At 38.8% G+C, this 21315-nt stretch overlaps 1 protein-coding gene across 1 annotated transcript in view; it reads left to right on the forward strand.

Annotated features, from left to right (window-relative positions):
- Positions 1-16719, forward strand: part of MTO1 (mitochondrial tRNA translation optimization 1) — a 30016-nt gene extending 13297 nt beyond the window's left edge. Inside the window, exons 4-12 of the mRNA XM_059178462.1 lie at positions 2211-2500; positions 4336-4448; positions 4536-4726; positions 4961-5091; positions 6650-6854; positions 6934-7105; positions 10825-10943; positions 13396-13556; positions 15482-16719. Coding sequence (XP_059034445.1) covers positions 2211-2500; positions 4336-4448; positions 4536-4726; positions 4961-5091; positions 6650-6854; positions 6934-7105; positions 10825-10943; positions 13396-13556; positions 15482-15643 — 1544 coding nt within the window. The 3' untranslated portion in view covers positions 15644-16719. The remainder of the gene's footprint in view (positions 1-2210; positions 2501-4335; positions 4449-4535; positions 4727-4960; positions 5092-6649; positions 6855-6933; positions 7106-10824; positions 10944-13395; positions 13557-15481) is intronic.
- The last annotated feature ends 4596 nt before the right edge of the window (positions 16720-21315 follow it).

The raw sequence follows: 21315 nt of genomic DNA on the forward strand, positions 1-21315 counted from the left end.
GATGATGGGTATTAAAGAGGACACTTGTGATGAGCCCTGGGTATTGTATGCAAGTGAAGAATCACTGAATTCTACTTCTGAAACTAATATTGCACCTGTATGTTAACTAACTAAAATTTACATTGAAAATTTTTTTTAAATCAGTATGAACTAGAAGAAAAAAAATAATAAAATCTTTTAAAAAGAAAAAAGAACTTGGGGTATCTGGGTGGCTCAGTTGGCTAGGTGTCTGACTCTTGATCTCAGCTCCAACCTTGATCTCAAGGTTGTGAGTTCAAGCCCCACAGTGGGCTCCATGCTGGGTGTGGAGCCTACAAAAAAACAAACAAAAACCAACAATAAAAAAAAAGCTCAATGTATATTTACATTATTTTTTGTATATGAAAGGTTTTTTGCTTTCTAAAAGCTGGGATCTTGAATTTGTCTTTGGTGCTCTGGAATTTTAAAGTAGTGTCCCTTAGTCTGCTCTTTGTTCATTCATTATGGTGAGATACTAAGTGTTCCCTTTTAATCTGGAAATCTGTCCTGGATCCGTATATTTTCTTCTATTATTTCTCCATGCTTTCTTTCTGTAACTCCTATCCCTTTCTGGGTTGGTCTTCTGGGCTTCTTCTAATTTTACTTTTTGTCATCCTCCCCCCCGAGATTTTACTTATTTATTTATTTGTCAGAGAGAGGGAGAGAGAGTGCATAAGCAGGCAGAGTGGTAGGCAGAGAGAGAAGGTTCCCTGCTGAGCAAGGAGCCCGATTCGGGACTCTTTTTTTTTTTTTTTTTTAAAGATTTTATTTATTTATTTGTCAGAGAGAGAGAGAGTGAGAGCGAGCACAGACAGACAGAGTGGAAGGCAGAGGCAGAGGGAGAAGCAGGCTCCCTGCGGAGCAAGGAGCCCGATGTGGGACTCGATCCCAGGACGCTGGGATCATGACCTGAGCCGAAGGCAGCTGCTTAACCAACTGAGCCACCCAGGCGTCCCTCGGGACTCTTTTTTGAGGAGGAGCATCTTGGTAGTGAAGCCTGGGCCTAGAGAGGTCTGCAGACTTGGATTCAAGGCTTGGCTCTGATGTTGGGGTGTTCTGGGTACTGCAGAAATCTGACTCGGGGGAGCCTGTGTGGCTCAGTTGGTTAATCAACTGCCTTTGGCTCAGGTCACAGGTCCTGGGTTCCAGCCCTGCAGGGGTCTCCCTGCTCAGTGGGGAGCCTGCTTCTCCCTCCTTATATCCCGCTTCTTGTGCTCTCTGTCTCTCTCCCAGTCAAATAAAATCTTTAAAAAACTTTTTAATGCTATTTTTTGATCTATATTTTATAGGCACAAAAATACAATGTTTTATTGTGGCAAAATGTACATAACATAAAATTTGTCATTTTTGCAGTGTACAATTTTTTTAAGTGTACAAGTTTTTTTAAGTGTACAATTCAGTACCATTAAGTACATTCACAGTGTTGTGCCACTGTTAGTACCACCCATTTCCAGAACTACTTGATCATCCTAAACTGAAACTCTGTACCCACTAAACAGTAACTCCCCATTACCCAAAGAATAAGCCTAACATTTTCCTATAAGATAGGAATACAAAACCTTTCTATATAGATTTAACTATTTCTCTCATTTTCAGCCTCCTTTGTTCCTACATTCCTCAGTTCTCATTCTCAGTTCTCCAGTTTGCAGCTTTGCAGAGCAAATTATTTAATTTTCATTGGTACGTTCTCTTCAGATTCTTGAGTTGTATCCTTCTCGCCTCTGCTGGGTTAGTTATTGCTCTTTCATCTGCTCTCTTGTCTTATGAAAATATTTTGAAAGTTCTCATCTTTTGACAAGTTCTTTCCCATTAGTTGTCCTTTTGGGTTTATACCTTTTTTCTGTCCCTTTATTTCATTTTCTTGGCGTTTTAGGAGGTAGAAAAAAATCATGTGAGGTAGTCTGTCATAGTTAACCAGGAGTCTAAAATTAATTCTAAAAATTAACTGAGACTAACTTTTCAGTACTGATTTGATTTTAGGAGGATGTGAACTAGTTTTTATATGTTGTTATGTTCTCTCTCCCAGCTGTCTTGGATTCTTGGTATTAATAACATGTAGCCTTCTTACTCATTTAAAATTCTTTTTCAAGTTTCCAAAGACACATTTTCTCTGTAGTTCTCATGTAAAATAGGCACATTTCAATTAGATCCATGATAACAGGTCACAGTTTTTACTCTTTCTTATCCTTTAGCGGATGGAAGCACAGTACATGCAGAGAGTGTGGTTCTGACTACCGGCACGTTCCTGAGAGGCATGATTGTAATCGGATTGGAGACGCATCCCGCGGGGCGTTTAGGAGATCAGCCTTCCATAGGGCTGGCTCAGACTCTGGAGAAGTTGGGGTTTGTGGTGGGAAGATTGAAGACTGGGACTCCACCCCGAATTGCCAAAGAGTCCATTAATTTCAGCATTCTAAACAAGCAGACACCAGATAATCCATCCATACCATTCAGTTTTATCAATGAGACAGTGTGGATTAAGGTAAGATAATTTACGAAAATTTGACTTTACAGGCGGCTGCGGGCATTCACAGGAGAAGGTAGCCTAACTCTCCCTCCATCCCTCTTTTCCTCCCTTCTCTCTTCTTCCCTGCCTCCCTTCATTCCTTCACAAGTCACCTTACATTCCTGTTGCTTAGGGTGCAAAAACAGGATCTTTAAAAGGATTACCTAATTTGGTACTTGGGTGTTTCTGTAAGTTTTTAAATTTCATTACTTCAGTAATTTTGTCAATTTAAACTTTTGAAACAGTTTCAGACCTACATAAACATTGCAAGATCATTAAAACAAACTCTTGTAAACCAATGAAGTTCACCGACTGTTAATATTTTACCACATTTATCTCTAATAGAGATATACATATATATTTAATCTATAAAAATGTAATATAGACATTTATCTTTATTCTTTTCTTTTTCCAGAACATTTGACTATAAGTTGTAGAGATCATGACCCTTTACTTCTACATACTTGAGTATGGATTTCAACTAAGCACAGAGACATGCTCTTACATTACCTCATTGTAGTAATGAAATTTGGGGAGTTAAACACTGATACAATGCTGTTATCTAATATAAATATAGTTCATAGACAGATTTGCTGATTGTCCCAATATTGTTCTTTACTAGCAACCTTTTTTTTTCCAATCCAGGAAAAAGTATAGTATTTAATTGTCATTTCTCTTTGAACTGGAACCATTACTTAGTCTTTCATGTCACTGGTAATTTTGAAGAATACAGGCTACTTTTTTGCTTACCTTTGGATTTATTTAAAAAAAAAAGAAAGGCATATTGTGTGTTTAGAAGAGAGGACTAATAATTGGTGGTCCTAGTTTCTGGTGGGTGTTATCTTGATAAGTGGCTCCAAATAGTCTGCTGTCATGAGCAAGTTGCTTTTATATTCTTGCATTGGTAAAATGTAAATTGTGATGCTACTTCCTTAGTGTGTGTATTTTTAAACTGTTTACTATAAAATTTCAAGTTTATGGAAAGTAGAAAAAAATAGTATCACCCAGTTTCAAAAAGTAACATTTTCTGGCATTCCTGTTTCATCTTTTCTTAACACTTTCTTCTTGTGAAGTTTTTGTTTTTTGTTTTTCAAGATTTTATTTCCTTGTCAGAGAGAGAGAAAGTGTGCATAAGCAGGGGAAGCGGCAGGCAGAGAGAGAAGCAGGCTTCTCACTGAGCAGGGAGCGCAGTGCAGAACCCAGTCCCAGGCTCCTGGGATCTGACCTGAGCTGAAGGCAGTTGTTCAACCTACTGAGCCACCAAGCCATCCTGACTTCTTGTGAAGTTTTAAAGCTACAGCCCCAAATATCACATCATTTCACTTACAAATACTTTGGTATAGGTCTTTAACAGATGAGAACTTTGTAAAAAAAATCAAACAAACAAACCAACCAGCTACAATACCATTATCACACCCAGAAAATAAGGACAAAAAGGACCATACATTGAGTTGGATGATATGCCTTATAACAACAGTTCCTTTTTTTTTTTTTTTTTTTTTTTTTTTAATTTCTATGTGGAAGAAACAAGAGTCATCTGTTCTCTAGAATTTCCCACATTCTAGATTTCTCCCTTCTGGTGCCTTAAATATTTTATTCCATTTTCTATATTTTCTGTAAACTGGTAGATCTAGAAGCTTTTTTAAGTTTAGGTTCATCTTTTGGGGTTTTTTGGGCAAGAATACTTAATTAGTAGTATCCAGCATTATGCATAGGTTTAAAAGTAAGTGCATATCATATGTGTGATTTATTTGAGTAAAAGGCAAATAGTCAAGAAGCCAACATTGTTATAAATAGTTCCTATATTTTAGCCAGAAGATCAGCTGCCATGTTACTTGACTCACACCAACCCTAGAGTGGATGAGATTGTCCTTGAGAACCTTCACCTTAATAGTCACATTAAGGAGACTACAAGAGGACCCCGGTAAGAACAAAACATTACTTTAAGGAACGCTGTCAACCCTCTTTTGTTTGCTTCATTAAATTTTTAAATTTCATTGTCCTGCTCTAGATACTGTCCATCCATTGAATCAAAGGTTTTGCGTTTTCCAAACCGTCTACATCAGATTTGGCTGGAACCTGAAGGAATGGATTCTGACCTCATCTACCCCCAAGGGTTATCTGTGACACTACCGGCTGAATTACAAGAGAAAATGATCACGTGCATCAAAGGCTTAGAGAAAGCTAAAATGATTCAGCCAGGTAAAGAGAACCACAGCTGCCCTTCCATATGAGCTCAGCATTGCTTTAGCAGACAGTGAGGAGGTCTTCGCTACACTCATAGATGCCTAGAGCCTCAGAAGACAAAGCCCAACATCTATGCATTTAAAATATTCTCTGTTTTTCAAGAACATTTAATGACAATCTTTGCATCTCTACTTTGAGATAAACCCAGCTTGAGTTTTACTTATTTTGTATCATTTATTTTTTGGTCAGGCTATGGTGTTCAGTATGATTATTTAGACCCCCGTCAGATCACTCCTTCTCTTGAGACTCATTTGGTGCAACGGCTCTTCTTCGCTGGCCAGATAAATGGCACTACTGGTTATGAGGAAGCTGCAGCTCAAGTAAGCAGTTGTTCAAATGTTACTATAAACAGAAAAGGACTATTTAACTGGTGTTCCTCCTTTTAATTTCTGTTGTGATAACTATATAGATCTTAGATACAGGTCATAAATTGTAATGGAACTTACTTCTGTTTCAGGGTGTACAGGGATGGCTACTATATCAGTAGAATTTAAAAAACACTTGTGGGTTATGTTTTTTTTTCTTTTTTTATTTGCATGTAGTTGACACACAGTTTCAAGTATACAACTGAGTCATTTGACAAGTTTATGCATTATGCTATGTTCCCCACAAATGTAGCTGTTACATCCCTCTTACAGTATCTTTGACTATATTCCTTATGCTTTGCCTAACACTTGTGATTTTAATTCTCTTTTATGAGTTCCAAGGTCTGATATCATAGTTGATAAGATTTACTGTATTTTGAAAAAATTTTTAAGGTTTTGTTTATTTATTTGCCAGAGAGAGAGAGCACACAAGCAGGGGTGAGAGGCAGGCAGCGGGAGAAGCAGATTCCTTGCCAAGCAAGGAGCCTGGTGTGGGACTTGATCCCAGGACTCTGTTATCATAACTTGAGCCAAAGGCAGACGCTCAACCAAATGAGACTCCCAGGCATCCTTATTTTGAAATTTTTTTGTAGAGATTTTATTTATTTATTTATTTATTTATTTGAGAGAGTGAGAATGAGAGAGAGCATGAGAAGGGGAAGGTCAGAGGGAGAATCAGACTCCCTGGTGAGCAGGGAGCCCATGCAGGCCTCGATCCTGAGACTCCAGGATCCTGACCTGAGGGAAAAGCAGTTGCTTAATCAACTGAGCCACCTAGGCACCCTGAAAATTTTTTTAAAATAATTTATTTTTAAGCTATCTCTACACCCAGTGTGGGGGCTCACACTTAATAACCCCAAGATTAAGAGTTGCATGCTCGGGCACCTGGGTGGCTCAGTGGGTTAAGCCGCTACCTTCGGCTCAGGTCATGATCTCAGGGTCCTGGGATTGAGTCCCGCATCAGGCTCTCTGCTCAGCAGGGAGCCTGCTTCCTCCTCTCTCTCTCTCTCTCTGCCTGCCTCTCTGCCTACTTGTGATCTCTCTCTCTGTCAAATAAATAAATAAATAATCTTTTTTAAAAAAAAAGAAAGAAAGAAAAAAGAGTTGCATGCTCTCCTGACTGAGCCAGCCAGGCTACCCTGAAATTTTTTGAAAAAGAAAATTAGTTCCTTCAACATAATTTTATTGCAAATTATCATATTCCTCTTAAGTGAGAAGTTATGTTATTTTTACTTGTAAGTGGGAAAAGGCTAGAAGAGTTCTATGGGTGGATTTTAAAAAATAGATTAGCCCACCTAAAGCTTATCAGGAATGTTAAGTATTTTTGAAAACAGTGAAACAGCATTCTAAAGTGGCACATTACCTGTATTCTGCTTTTGAATACATATCACATTTTCTCTGTCTATTCTCTCTTTTGGGCAGTGCCTGCTTTCTTACTAGGGTAAGTGTTCTGACTAGGGTAGCTCTTTGTTCAGTTCATAATGGCCTTTTAAACATTTCAGTCCTCTTGTAGGGTGTGATAGCTGGAATCAATGCAAGTCTTCGGGTCAAACGCAAGCCTCCTTTTGTCATCAGCCGAACAGAAGGCTACATAGGGGTCTTGATTGATGACCTCACCACGCTGGGTACCAATGAACCCTACCGCATGTTTACAAGCCGCGCAGAATTCCGTCTGTCACTGCGCCCTGATAATGCTGACAGCAGGCTCACGTTCCGAGGTAACTCCTCACTGGGTCCTACAACCAGGTTTACTTTTCCTGAAAACCTCTTATTATATTCTTTCCCCTCCTCTTCTAGGGTATAAGGAGGTTGGCTGTGTGTCCCAACAACGATATGAAAGAGCTTCTAGGATGAAGACTTCTTTGGAAGAAGGCATTTCTGTGCTAAAATCCATTGAGTTTTCAAGTTCTAAATGGAAAAAATTAATTCCAGAGGCTTCTATAAGTATTGGGAAAAGTCTGCCTCTCAGGTATGCACTTTTAATGTAGACTTTTTTCGCTTTTTACAGAAAAGTGAGATTGTTTCAGAGATATTACTTGCAGGTTCCCTTTTTTTTTGATCCCCCCTCCCCTTTTTTTAAAAGATTTATTTATTTATTTATTTGACAGAGAGAGAAAGATCACAAGTAGGCATAGAGGCAGGCAGAGAGCAGGGAGGCAGGCTCCCCGCTGAGCAGAGAGCCTGATGCGGGGCTCAATCCCAGGACCTCGAGATCATGACCTGAGCCCAAGGCAGAGGCTTAACCCACTGAGCCACCCAGGCGCCCTGGATTCCCCATTTTAAATGAATTTAGCTTACTCTTGGCTTCTTTTCAAAATCCTTTAGATGTAAATCATCTCTTCATTCAGTATTAAAAATATATATGATTCTAAATTATTTTTTTTATATAATATTTCTGAGGCTCCCATTGAGTTCTTCTGGCTTTCCTGCAATTTAGAGGGTACAAACCAAGAAACACTGTTAATCAGCCTTCTTTTATAAGTATGGAATAATTGCAAACCTCTTTTTTTTTGACTTATTTATTTTAGAAGGAGAGAGAGTACGCACATGTGAGGGTGGGGAGAGGCAAGGGGAGAGAATCTCAGGCAGATTCTGCACTGAGCATGGAGCCCAACTCAGGGCTCAATTTCACGACTCTTGAGATCATAACCTGAGCCTAAACGAAGAGTGAGACACCCTACTGACTGAGCCACAAAAGCCTCTTTTAAACAGAGTATTTTTAATTCTGTGGACTTACTAGCAGATTTCCTTTCTACATGTTAGGGGTTTTTTGTCCTTGCTTTTATCATTCTGGTTATATGGACTCTGAATCTAAAGGACATTAATTTAGAGCTTTTGCTTCATAGATACATTCCTATGGACATTATATAGTTCAAAATCTGCATATTTTACCACTCATTCTTCCCTTTTAAAAAACTGTAACCTAATTTGGTTGGGGAGGTGCCCAGAAAACATAAATCTGAAAACACTGTAGGGGCACCTGGTGGCTCAGTGGGTTAAAGCCTCTGCCTTCGGCTCTGGTCATGATCCCAGGGCCCTGGGATTGAGCCCTGCATCATGCTCTCTGCTCCGTGGAGAGCCTGCTTCCTCCTCTTTCTCTGCCTGTTTCTCTGCCTACTTGTGATCTCTGTCTGTCAAATAAATAAATAAAATATTTAAAAAATAATAATAAAAACACTGTAGCTTAGGAGCTAATATGGTGGCATTAATCTTGGAGCTATGTCTCCAATATATTTTTCTTTTCTATTTTTCCTTTTTTTTTTCAAACACCGTTTTCCTTGTGAGAGATTTTATGGACTTAAAGGTGTACCCGTTTTAATGCTGCTTTTTATTATCTCTAATCTTGCTCTCTCCTTGACTAAGCATAATGCCAGTCACCAGCCTGGCATAATGAGTTATTGTTTGACTTTATCTCATCACGGTGTCTTATCATTTGTGACTTCTATTCCCAAGTTTTCATTTTCACAGGAATTTCCCAAAGCACTGACACTACTGTTAGAGGACTTTAAGCACTTTTTAATTATAGTAACAGTAAGTGTTTAAGAACCTGCATTGTAGTCACCCAAGCCAGGAAATCTTATTCATAGAAGTGACAGCCAGGGACGCCTGGGTGGCTCAGTTGGTTAAGCGGCTGCCTTTGGCTCAGGTCATGATCCCGGCGTCCTGGGATCAAGCCCCACATCGGGCTCCTTGCTTGGCGGGGAGCCTGCTTCTCCCTCTGCCTCTGCCTGCCACTCTGTCTGCCCGTGCTTGTTCTCGCTTCTCTCTCTATGATAAATAAATAAAATCTAAAAAAAATAAAAAAAGAAGAAGAAGTGACAGCCAGATTGACAAATGAGGACAGTGGATATATTTACCAGCTAAGTAGCACTGGAAGATGATAGTAGTATATAGTTTGTTATCCACTCAATATTTCTGGTGTTTGTTTAAATTTAGGAAGGCTCACATTATTTTGGACTCTGTGCAAAGAACTTAAAACATCATGTTTGTTTTGACAAATATTATACTATTTCAAATTTATATAAGTAGAATTTGCATTAAATGTGATTAATGTATAACATTGCCAGCAGGGCACATGATTGTTTTTAACACAGTTTAAAATGCTAATCAGTGAATAAAAATATGAATGAAAAGTCTAGCAGCTTTTACCAAACTAATTTATTGCATTTACTGTGTACATACTAGGCTCTGTGCCAAGTACTCACATGTTGAACCAGACTTTGAACAGACATTTTAACAGAAGAAATACATAAGTAACTGCATACACATTTCCTATCAGGATTATAGGAAAATAGACTGATGTGTTAGATTTTCTCTTGTGTTCTGTTGAGGTGTGCTAACTTGTCCTCTCTGTGCCAGAACTCTGAACTCTGAGACTTAGGCTTGATTCAAAGCAGGTCTTGAAGTTTGGACCTGAGAACAGAAAATACATTATTTTTTTAAAAAATGTTTAATTTGAGGGCGCCAGGGTGGCGCAGTCGTTAAACCTCTGCTTTCAGCTCAGGTCAGGATCCCGGGATCCTGGGACTGAGTCCCACATTGGGCTCCTTGTGCAGCGGGGAGTCTGTTTCTCCCTCTCCCCACTCCCACTCTGCTGTCTCTCTCTCCCCCAAATAAATAAGATCTTGAAAAAATATTTCTTTTTTAAGTTGTATGGTCAAGGGCTTTTCTTTGAGGTCGTCACCATCTTGCTAGATTCCCAGAGAATGCCTTTTTGGTTAGTCAGTTGTGTTCCAGTATATTCTGTAGTTTATTTCTTTTTAAAATTTTATTACCTGAATTCAGTATGAAAGGGATTAAATTGGCCAAAGGAGCACCAAGAACTTTGGATCTTAACAAGTGTCAATGAGTCAAGTTATTGCAAATCTCACCTGATCTACCTGTTAACATTTATACTGAGGCATGTTCTCTTGGTGAGCCATGTAAGTTGCCTGGGAATTTTAGCAGTTGTCTCTCTTTGCTGCACATATTGATTGTTCTCCTCTCCTCTTGCTTTGACTCAGGAGGCCTTAGTCTAACCAGAGTAGTGGAAATTGAACTGAGAATTAGCTGCCTGAAGTTTCCAATCCGTAAAAATTAAAATGGAGATTATACTAAATTAAAAAAATATCTGACTGGAAGAATACTTAGGAACCCTGGACTATCATTTTCATCAGTTTGTTTTGCAGATATTTAAAACATTTAGGGAGGGTCCTCTCATTCTTACTTGGGGAGTTCTGCAAATGCAAGGAAGAGATCTTCAGCTGGTTTCGAGCATGAAAGAGGGTGACTCCTTCATAGGACATGGGGTTCAACATGACTTAGATGTAAATTCTTAGGGAATTCAAACCGTTGTTATCAGAGGATATTTTGTCCTTACAAGAAAGGGAGAGCACAAGGATTATACTAATACAACCTTTACCAACAACTTATTTCTCATGATAAAGGAAAGGAGTTGGGGAGAATTACAAACTAGTCTTATTGAGGTTCTCCTGTGTTGCAGATCTACTGCATTTACTCACTGTGCTTGCAAAGAATTAGGAGTGTATCTTTTGATATTTGTGTTAATTCTGAGATTTGGCATTATTTCCAAGGAATTTTGTTCTTAATCTGGCTTACATGATACAGACCCCTATGTTTTGTTCTGGGGTTTTGTATTTTTTTTTTTTTTTGGACCCCTATGCTAATGAAACTTTTGTGTATTTGCAGAGCTCTAGATGTTCTGAAGTATGAAGAAGTTGACATGAAGTTGTTAGCCAAGGCTGTTCCAGAGCCTTTGAAGAAGTACATTAAATGTAGAGAGCTAGCTGAAAGGCTGAAAATAGAAGGTAGAAAATAATTTTTTACTTTACATGCCTATATGTTCTATTTCCATTATGAATGGACAGCAGATTCAAGAAAGAGTTCTACGTTAAGAGGAGCCATTATTAGCATAGAAACAGCATAGTCTTGGGCTCTGTGCTATTCAGAGTGGGGATCGTAGGCTAGAAGCATTGCAATACATGGGAGCTTGTTAGGAATACAGATTCTCATAGTCTACTTCAACCCACTAAGTAAGCATCTGCATTTTAGTAAGATCCCTAGGTAATTTGTGAGCACGTTCCAAGTTTGGGAAATGCTATAAGGTTTACCAAAAATAACCCCCCAAACCAAAAAAATACAAAACACGTAACTTTTTTTTCCCCTTACCTTTTATATTTTCCCCATCCAATGTTCTGCCAGTGAGAAAAATTATAGTCTTTGGCTTTAACAATATACTGGAATTATAATGGCATTTAACAATAACAAAATTATAATGTTATATTTAACAATATACTGGAATTTTAATGGTAGAGTTACCATTAAAATACTTATTTTGTATCAGGCAAATTAGAGCCTGCCCCTGTACATTATAACATATATCATGCTCTCATTCTCTCGGTCAGTGTACTGACCATCAAAACTACAGACGACTATGTAGTTGTACTCTATTTTTTTAAGATTTTCATTGTGAAAAATTCCAGACATAAAAATACTGAGAATCATATCAGCTTTTGCATTGTAGTAGATGTTTTTTCCTGGGGTGGCAAATTATTTGAGAAAAAGGCAGGGAACAGAAAGAGCTGGGGAGAAGGGTAGGAAAAGTTGGATAATGATGTACTATTCAAATAGGAAAGGGCTTTAAATTCTGTGGAGACCAGCCAAGGTGGTAAGAATTCTGCATTCCTTCTAGCAATGGCATTTTCTTTCAGTTCCAGAGATCTGTCACTTTGCTAAGCTTTGGCTGTATGTATAGGATGACCCATCTTAACAGAAGTCTAGAAACCAAGAGAAACTCACCAAAACTTTAGAATCATATTCCAAGTGACCAGACACTATACTTATACTAATGTATAAGAAATAATGTTGACAGGGATATCTGGGTGGCTCAGTTGATTAGGTGTCTACCTTTGGCTCAGGTCATAATCCCAGGGTTCTGGGATCAAATCCCTAATCAGGCTCCTTGCTCAGTGGGGAGCCTACCTCTCCCTCTGTCTGCTGTTGCCCCTGGTTGTACGTGCACTCTCTCTCTCTCTCTCTGACAAATAAATAAAATCTTTTTTTTTTTTTTTAAGATTTTATTTATTTGACAGAGAGAGTTCACAAGTAGGCAGAGAGGCAGGCAGAGAGAGAGAGAGGAGGAAGCAGGCTCCCCACTGAGCAGAGAGCCCGATGCGGGACTCGATCCCAGGACCCTGAGATCATGACCCGAGCCGAAGGCAGCGGCCCAACCCACTGAGTCACCCAGGTGCCCTAAATAAAATCTTTAAAAAAAAAAAAAATGTTGACCTTTTATTTCAACATCATGATTGCTCTATTGAGTAAAAATTACTTACTGAACATTCGGGCTGTTATCATCTGGGAACAGGTGATAAATTCTATATTTCATTTATTTAAAGATTTTTTAAAATTTTTCAAAGATTTTAAAAAATTATTTACTTGAATAAATAAATTATCCAGAAACAGTAAGAAACCAGGCAGTGGTGATTATACAGACAGAGATCACATATAGGCAGAGAGACAGGGGGAAGCAGGCTTCCTGCCCAGCAGAGAGCCCGATGTGGGGCTCCATCCTGGGACCCTGAGATCATGACCTGAGCTGAAGGCAGAGGTTTTAACCCACTGAGTCACCCAGGTGCCCCTATATTTCTTTTTTTTTTCTGAAGTTTATTTAAGTAATCTTTACACCCAGTGTGGGACTCAAACTCACAACCCTGAGATCAAGGTTCACAGGCTGACTGAGCTAGCCAGGTGCCCCTAAATTCTATATTTTATTTTTTTTTATTTTATATATATATTTTTTTAAATTCTTATATCTATATTTTATTTTTTATAAATAGAGGGAGAGGAAGAGAGCACAAGCAGGGGGAGTGGGAAAGGAAGAAGCAGGCTCCCCACTGAGCAGGGAGTCCAACCTGGGGCTCAATTCCAGGACCCAGGGATCATGACCTGAGCCAAAGGCAGATGCTTAGCTAACTGAGCCATCCAGGTGCCTCAGTTTTCCAGATTTTTGAAGTAAAAAGCATATGCAGTAAACTGCCAAGCATAATGCTGTAGTTGGTATGCAAGATACTCCCTCTCATTTAGCCTCAATTTTCTCATCTACAAAAGGGAGCATTTATGCCATTTATCTCCTGGTGTTAGGAAAAGTGTTGTATGACATAACATACACAAAAGCTTTTTATAAATTGTAAAAAGCTATAAAAACACAAGTTGTTAATATAGTCTGAATATGCTAATGTAATTAATTCTGTTCACCAGCCACTTATGAATCAGTGTTGTTCCATCAGCAACAACAAATAAAGGAAGTTCAGCGAGATGAAGCTCTCCAGCTGCCAAAAGACCTAGATTATTTAACCCTCAGAGATGTGTCTTTGTCTTACGAAGTTCGAGAGAAGCTACAGTTCAGTCGCCCAGAAACGGTAAGAAACCAGGCAGTGGGGATTATACAGAGCCTGTGCTTTAATTTTTTAAACGTGGATTTATAGTGGTCACATAATTATGGTTTTGTTTCATTATAAAAAATCTACCCTTTTATTTCATAATTATATCTCTTTGTATGATAGATATTGGGTTTGTTCTTGAGAGATAAAAAACTTATTCTAAATAGATAACTAGAAAAATTGAGTTAAAGTTATTCTCTAATCCTGGGGCGCCTGGGTGGCTCAAGTGGGTTAAGCCGCTGCCTTTGGCTCAGGTCATGATCCCAGGGTCCTGGGATCAAGTCCCACATCGGGCTCTCTGCGCAGCAGGGAGCCTGCTTCTTCCTCTCTCTCTCTCTCTCTGCCTGCCTCTCTGCCTACTTGTGATCTCTGTCAAATAAATAAATAAAATCTTTAAAAAAAAAAAAAGTTATTCTCTAATTCCAACTATGTGCTAAACCACAGTGCAAACTAGTATAAGGAATGATGTAAAGGAACCCACATTAGGTTAATACATGTGAGTGGTTTTCAAATCACCGCTTGGATCCCTCCCTAGGAGTCCCATAGCATTGGCTTAGAAGCTACTAGGAAGAAGAGAGGAGCCTAAAAAAAGGTCCCTCACACCAAGCTCTGTATAAGTGTGTATGTACGTGTGTCTGTAAATGTCTGTAAACAAACTGAAAATTTTATGTATATATAATAAATGTTATATATATGTGTTTTGTATATATGTACTTATACATATATGTGTTATATATTATATACTATTTTATATAATACATAGTACTGGACTTCTAATAACAAATATTTAAAGACTGATAGGCTATATTTATTGATTCTGAGATGCACATTTAACATTTCTGCAACTGAACTGTATCTTAAAAATGGATGGTGTATCATAGTTTATTGGGCAGTATTAAATGGGTGATTAATATAATAAAAGGCATTTAACAAAAATATAACCTCTAAAATTTTTTGGAAAAAAATTATTTTTGAAGGGAAGAGTGATTCTGTCAATATAAACATGATGTTCTTAGTGATCGTCATCATGGAAACTACATGGAAGCATGTAGGCCTTCCATTTTATAACTCTGTATATCCTATTCATTTTTAGTTATGTTTTTATGGATAGTCATAGGCTGCACTGCCCAATAACTAAATGTGCCCATTTACATTAGTTAAAATTAAGTAAAACTCAGAATTCAGCTCTTTAGTTATACTATCCATGTTTCAGGTACTCAGTAGCCACAATTCTGGGATACAAAATGCTCTGACAGATTATTTGTTACAGACTCATTTGGTAGCTAAACCTGACCTGACCTGAATGGACATTAAGTTATTTATACCACATAGAATGAATATTCATACATTTCACTTTAAAAATACACCACAGAAGTATTCATGAGATTATAGGGCACTGCCCAACAATTAATGAGGTTACATTAGTTTAATGAAAACAAAAACTAGGTAGTCTAACATCTATTAGTTATATGATCTTTGAAAAATAGCTTTAATTTCTCTGAGCCTCATTTTCCCTAATTTGTAAAATGAAGGTATTAATAATTATCACATTCCCTTTATCTACTTTATAGTTATTTTGAAGATACATTAAGATAAATTTTGAAAATATTTTATAAACTATAATATACAGATTGTTATTAGGAGCAAAATAGATTTGATTTGGGGCACCTGGGTGGCTCAGTGGGTTAAGCCTCTGCCTTCGGCTCGGGTTATGATCCCATGGTCCAGGGATCAAGCCCCACATCGGGCTCTCTGCTCAGCAGGGTGCCTGCTTCCTCCTTTCTGTCTGCCTCTCTGCCTACTTGTGATCTCTGTCTATTGAATAAATAAATAAAATCTTTAAAAAAAAATAGATTTGATTTGACATAGCTCACTTATGTTTCTTTTGTGGTTTTAATTCTTAGATTGGGGCTGCTAGTCGTATACCTGGAGTGACCCCTGCTGCCATCATCAATCTGCTTCGATTTGTGAAGACTTCTCAGCAAAGACAGATGGCTGTGCATGAATTGCCCAGAACTGATCAATCATTATGTGATACAGACAGACTTGAAGAGAGACAGTTATAGCTTTATATTCATAGATGACTTTTAAGTAGTACAAGAGTATAGATAGGATATAAGAAGTATTTATATTTAGCACCTATTAAAATAAACTTACTAGGTTATTATGGATTTGTCACTAATTTATGAAGAGGGCAGAGATTATAACTGTGCTTTTTTATGTATCTGAGAAAAGTTATAAAGTCTTTATCAGGGGCACCTGGGTGACTCAGTTGGTTAAGCTACTGCCTTCAGCTCAGGTTATGATCCTGGAGTCCCAGGATCAAGTACCACCACATCAGGCTCCCTACTCGGCAGGGATTCTGCTTCTCCCTCTCTCTCTCTCTCTCTCATTCTCTCTCTCTCAAATAAATAAATAAAATATTTTAAAAATATATAGTCTTCATTAATCTACAATGAGCCTATTAATGTAACTGCAGTATTCATCAGAGAGATAATAGTGGACCCACAACTAAACCTGAAGAAAAATCTCAACTTCTCAAAATCTCATGACCTGAGCTGAAGGCAGACGCTTAACTGACTGAGCCACCCGGGCATCCCATGGCCATGATTTCTTAACACTAAAGACAAATCCATAGTAACTGACTAGTGTTTCCCTGTTTTTAAGTCAGAAGTGACAGAAAAACTGAAATGTGCTGGCATTTCTCTTCCTCTTCAGCACTTCGATTCTGTGTTGTCACAACATTTAGGGTGGGATGACTGCCTGGGTCCTTTGGCTGGCTGGTTCAGACATCTCAGCCTTTCTGTGTAGGCTAGAGGATGAATACAGACAAGCAGACCAGAGAGCCTTGCTTATCCCTGGAAATGTCAACTCGTATCTCTGGAATCAGTCAAGGGAGAAGCTCCCATGTCAGCTTCAAGCCAAAGCAGATATTTAAGACAGCACCAAGGGCCCTGAAGTCACTCTGGCCATAGGTCTATGTGTTAAGCCTGATTATGGGTGTGAGGCAGCCAAACACCTTATTGCTATAATCAGATATGGCTACTTGGATGTAGCTCAGTTTTCATGTTTTGTCTAATTTTAGTCTTTCCATTAAAGTAGTCAATATCAGTAGCAAGTAAAAAGTATTTGTAATATTGGATCATTTGGCAATGATGAATTCTTTTTGATACTTGATTTAGTAATTTCAAAAAGTGGTAACTTTTACTTTAGTTATGGCTATTCTGGGCAGAATTCTTACCACAGAGGCCATATTGATTACAATACTACATTATATTTCATTATTTTTTAAAAGATTTTTATTTATTGGGTGCCTGGGTGGCTCAGTGGGTTAAACCTCTACCTTTGGCTCAGGTCATGGTCTTAGGGTCCTGGGATGGAGCCCCGCATCGGGCTCTCTGCTCAGCGGGGAGTGTGCTTCCTGCCCCCCAACCCCCACTTGCCTCTCTGCCTACTTGTGATCTCTGTCTGTCAAATAAATAAATACAATCTTAAAAAAAAAAAAAAAAAGATATTTATTTATTTATTTATTTTTAAGATTGTATTTATTTATTTGACAGACAGAGATCACAAGTAGGCAGAGAGAGAGGAAGAAGCAGGCTCCCTGCTGAGCAGAGAGCCCGATGTGGGGCTCTATCCCAGGACCCTGAGATCATGATCTGAGCTGAAGGCAGATGCTTCACCCACTGAGCCACCCAGCGCCACACTATATTATATTTTAAAAAGGCCATTTTGCACTACCTGTTTAGCACCAGACGGGAAATCACTGTTTTAAAACTTTTTCTGGTTAAGGACACCAGGGTGACTCAGTTGGTTAAGTGCCCCATGTCTTGGGATCATGTACCACATCAGGCAGGAATCCTGCTGCTCCTCTGCCTGCAGCTCCCCCTGCTTGTCTCTCTCTCTGACAAATAAATAGAATCTTAAAAAAAAAAAAAAACAAAAAACCTTCTTCTGGTTAAATACAGGAGTAAAAGCAGTGGTGTTTTGGAGGTGCTTAATGAATGGAATATAACAAAATTTATCCTGAGGGAATGAAAAATTCTTTTTTTTTTTTTAAAGATTTTATTTATTTACTTGAGAGAGAGACAGTGAGAGAGAGCATGAACGAGGAGAAGGTCAGAGAGAGAAGCAGACTCCCCATGGAGCTGGGAGCCCGATGCGGGACTCCATCCTGGAACTCCAGGATCATGACCTGAGCCAAAGGCAGTCGTCCAACCAACTGAGCCACCCAGGCATCCCAAGGGAATGAAAAATTCTTAAATGCTTTGCAATGTTCTTGATAGCTGTAATTTTGGCCTAGTGACAGTACACACATATTAAGAAACAAGTTTTATGATGTGATTCCATTATAATAGTAACTGTCTCACTGAAAAATGTTTGATGGAAAACATTTGTTTTAGGTTCTGCCATTTGGTTTAGGATCTTTATAATTTAAAATATGTTAACTTTTACAAAATTACCTCACTTAAAAAGACTGTTCCAAAACAGCTTATTTACCTTCTGGTGCTGCTTTGGATCATCATGCTCTAGAGGAAAAATTAGCTAAAAATGTACGTCATAGCAACCTCCCCCAACAGGGCGCCAGGGTGGCTCAGTTGATTAAGCATCTGCCTTCAGCTCAGGTCATGATCTCGGGGTCCTGGGATCAAGCCCTGAGTCAGCCTCCTGCTGAACAGAGAGTTTGCTCCTCCCTCTCTCTCTTCCCTCCCCCACCAACCCCACTTGTGCTCTCTCTCAGATAAAGAAATAAAATCTTTTTAAAAAAAAAAAGAAAGATGGGCGCCTGGGTGGCTCAGTGGGTTAAGCCGCTGCCTTCGGCTCAGGTCATGATCTCAGGGTCCTGGGATCGAGTCCCGTATCGGGCTCTCTGTTCAGCAGGGAGCCTGCTTCCCTCTCTCTCTCTCTCTCTCTCTCTGCCTGCCTCTCCATCTACTTGTGATTTCTCTCTGTCAAATAAATAAATAAAATCTTTAAAAAAATAAAAAGAAAGAAAGAAAGAAAGAAAAGAATCTTCTTCCAACAATGACAATAGTCAGCCTCCAACAGAAGTTGGCCACACTTGTGATTTCCCCTACCCACCACAGACTACACTGCCTAGTAGTTAGAAAAGCTATGTACTAAAGTTCATTTCAACAGGAACACCAAAATTTGAAAAAAGGAAATAGCAAGGAACACAAAGCATTTATAAAGTCATTGGTTCCGGGAGAGAGGGAGGATGAAGACAGGAACCTACGCTAAATTAAGCCATTATAACCTTGAATTGTGACATTACCTCCTGTAGCCAGAGTTTGAATTTTATCATTTTAAAAAATATTTGGTCCTTTTTTAGTTTCAACCTAGATTAGAATAGCCATGGCTTTTTCACTTCAGAAATTTCAACTAGAAGAATGCCCTGTCCAGAAGTGGTGTGAAATACTAGGAAGTCACCAACAGACACAAGATGATTCTGAGCTGGCAGAGCTGCTTATCTTGGAGGGCACACAGTAAAAATAACCTGTTCCTCTTAGGCTCCTTCTTTATAATACTTTTATTATTGCACTTCCTTCATTCTACCTTAGTTTTTAGTATCTGTCTTACCTTAATCTCTTAAAAAATATAAACCTCATGAATGCTTGTAGTGCCATAGTTGTAGGTACTCAGGGCATGGTTTTTGTTTGTTTGTTTTGGGAGAGAGAGCTAGAGAGAGCATGAGAAGGGGAGGATCAGAGGGAGAAGCAGACTTCCCACTGAGCGCGGAGCCTGCTGTGAGACTCAATCCTGGGACTCTAGGATCATGACCTGAGGCAAAGACAGTGGCTTAACCAACCAAGCCACCCAGGCGCCCAGGGTATGATTTTGAATGAATGAATTTTACTAAAGGCAATAGGTGACAAAACTAAAACTTAAGTGAGTAATTAAATGGGATAAAAGTGTTTGACACAAATATTAAGAACTGTATACTTTTGTGCTTGCCTTTGTCTCCATAACTCTTCTGTCTTCATATTCTCTTCAGCTTCCTTTCCTCCCTGTCTTCCTGTTCTAGCTCTGTTTTTCCTGTTCCTAATATGAAACTGAAGTTTAGTTTTATGATACTCATTTATGAGACAGATTTTTAGTATTTCCTAATGTAAGAGCCAGGTGAAAGAAACCAGAGAATGAAAAGGCAACTCACATAATGGAAGAAAAAAAATCATGTATCTAAAAACAGGTTAATATGCATAATATGTAAAAGACTCTTACAACTCAACAACAGCAACAAAAAAACCCACAAACAACCCAATTAAAAAATGGGCAAAGGGCTTGAATAGATATTTTTCTCACAAGATATACAAATGGCCAATAACTAAATGAAAAGATGCTCAAGTTTACTAGTCCTCAAAAAAAATGCAAATCAAAACCACAGTGAGGGGCGCCTGGGTGGCTCAGTGGGTTAAGCCACTGCTTTCAGCTCAGGTCATGATCTCAGGGTCGTGGGATCGAGTCCCGCATCTGGCTCTCTATTCAGCAGGGAGCCTGCTTCCCTCTCTCTCTCTGCCTGCCTCTGTGTCTACTTGTGATCTCTCTCTGTCAAATAAATAAAGTCTTAAAAAAAAAAAAAACCACAATGAGATGGCATCTCACACCTATTAGGATGCCTATTATCAGATAAACGGAAAACAAGTGTTGGCAAAACTGGAGAAATTGGAAACCTTATGCACTGTTGATAGAAAAGTAAATTGGTACAGCAGCTATGGAAAACAGTATGTCAGCTACCTCCACCAAAATTAAAAGAACTACTGTATGATCCTGCAATTCCACTCCTAAATATATACCCAGAAAAACTGAAAGAAGGGTCTCAAAGACCCTATTCAAGGGTTATGTTCATAGTAGGATTATTCACAATAGCTAAAAGGTGAAAGCAACCTGTGTCCCATCAACAGATGCATGGAATAAGTAAAATGTATATAAATAGTGAAATGCTTTTCAATCTTAAAGGAAATTCTGACATGTTACAACAAGGATGAATCTAGAGGACATTAACACTAAGTGAAGTAATTCAGTTAAAAAAGCACAATATTCTAGGATTCCACTTACTTTTTTTTTTTTTTAAGATTTTATTTATTTATTTGAGGGAGAGAGAGTGAATGAGAGAAAGCACGAGCAGGTGGAGTAGCAGAGGGAGAAACAGGTTCCCCCTCCTGCTGAGCAGGGAGCCTGACTTGGGACTTAATGCCAGGACCCTGGGATCATGACCTAAGCAGACACTTAACCAACTGAGCCACCCAGGCACTCCTAGGAGTCCGCTTAAATGTGGTACCCAGAGTAGTCAAATTATCCTAGAGAAAAAGGAGAGTAGTGACTTGGGGAGGGAGGAATGTGGAGTTATTATTTACTGGGTACAGAGTTTCCATTTTTGCAAGATGGAGTTCTCGTAAAGGATGGTAATGGTTGCACAACAATGTGGATGTACTAAATCCCACTATACACTTAAAAATTGTTAAGATGGTGAATTTGGGGGGGGCACCTGGGTGGCTCAGTGGGTTAAGCCGCTGCTTCGGCTGGGTCATGATCTCAAGGTCCTGGGATCGAGTCCCACATCGGGCTCTCTGCTCGGCGGGGAGCCTACTTCCCTTCCTCTTTCTCTGCCTGCTTATTTCTAAAAATATGCCTGAGACATTATAAAGAGAAGAAAATTAAGGATCAGCTGAGGAAAAGGCAGATTACACTTAAATGTTAAACTCCAGCTCTGAGCTTCCTGTCAGTGGCTTATTTCTAT

This window comes from Mustela lutreola, chromosome 6, assembly GCF_030435805.1.
Source record: "Mustela lutreola isolate mMusLut2 chromosome 6, mMusLut2.pri, whole genome shotgun sequence".
NCBI lineage: Eukaryota > Metazoa > Chordata > Mammalia > Carnivora > Mustelidae > Mustela > Mustela lutreola.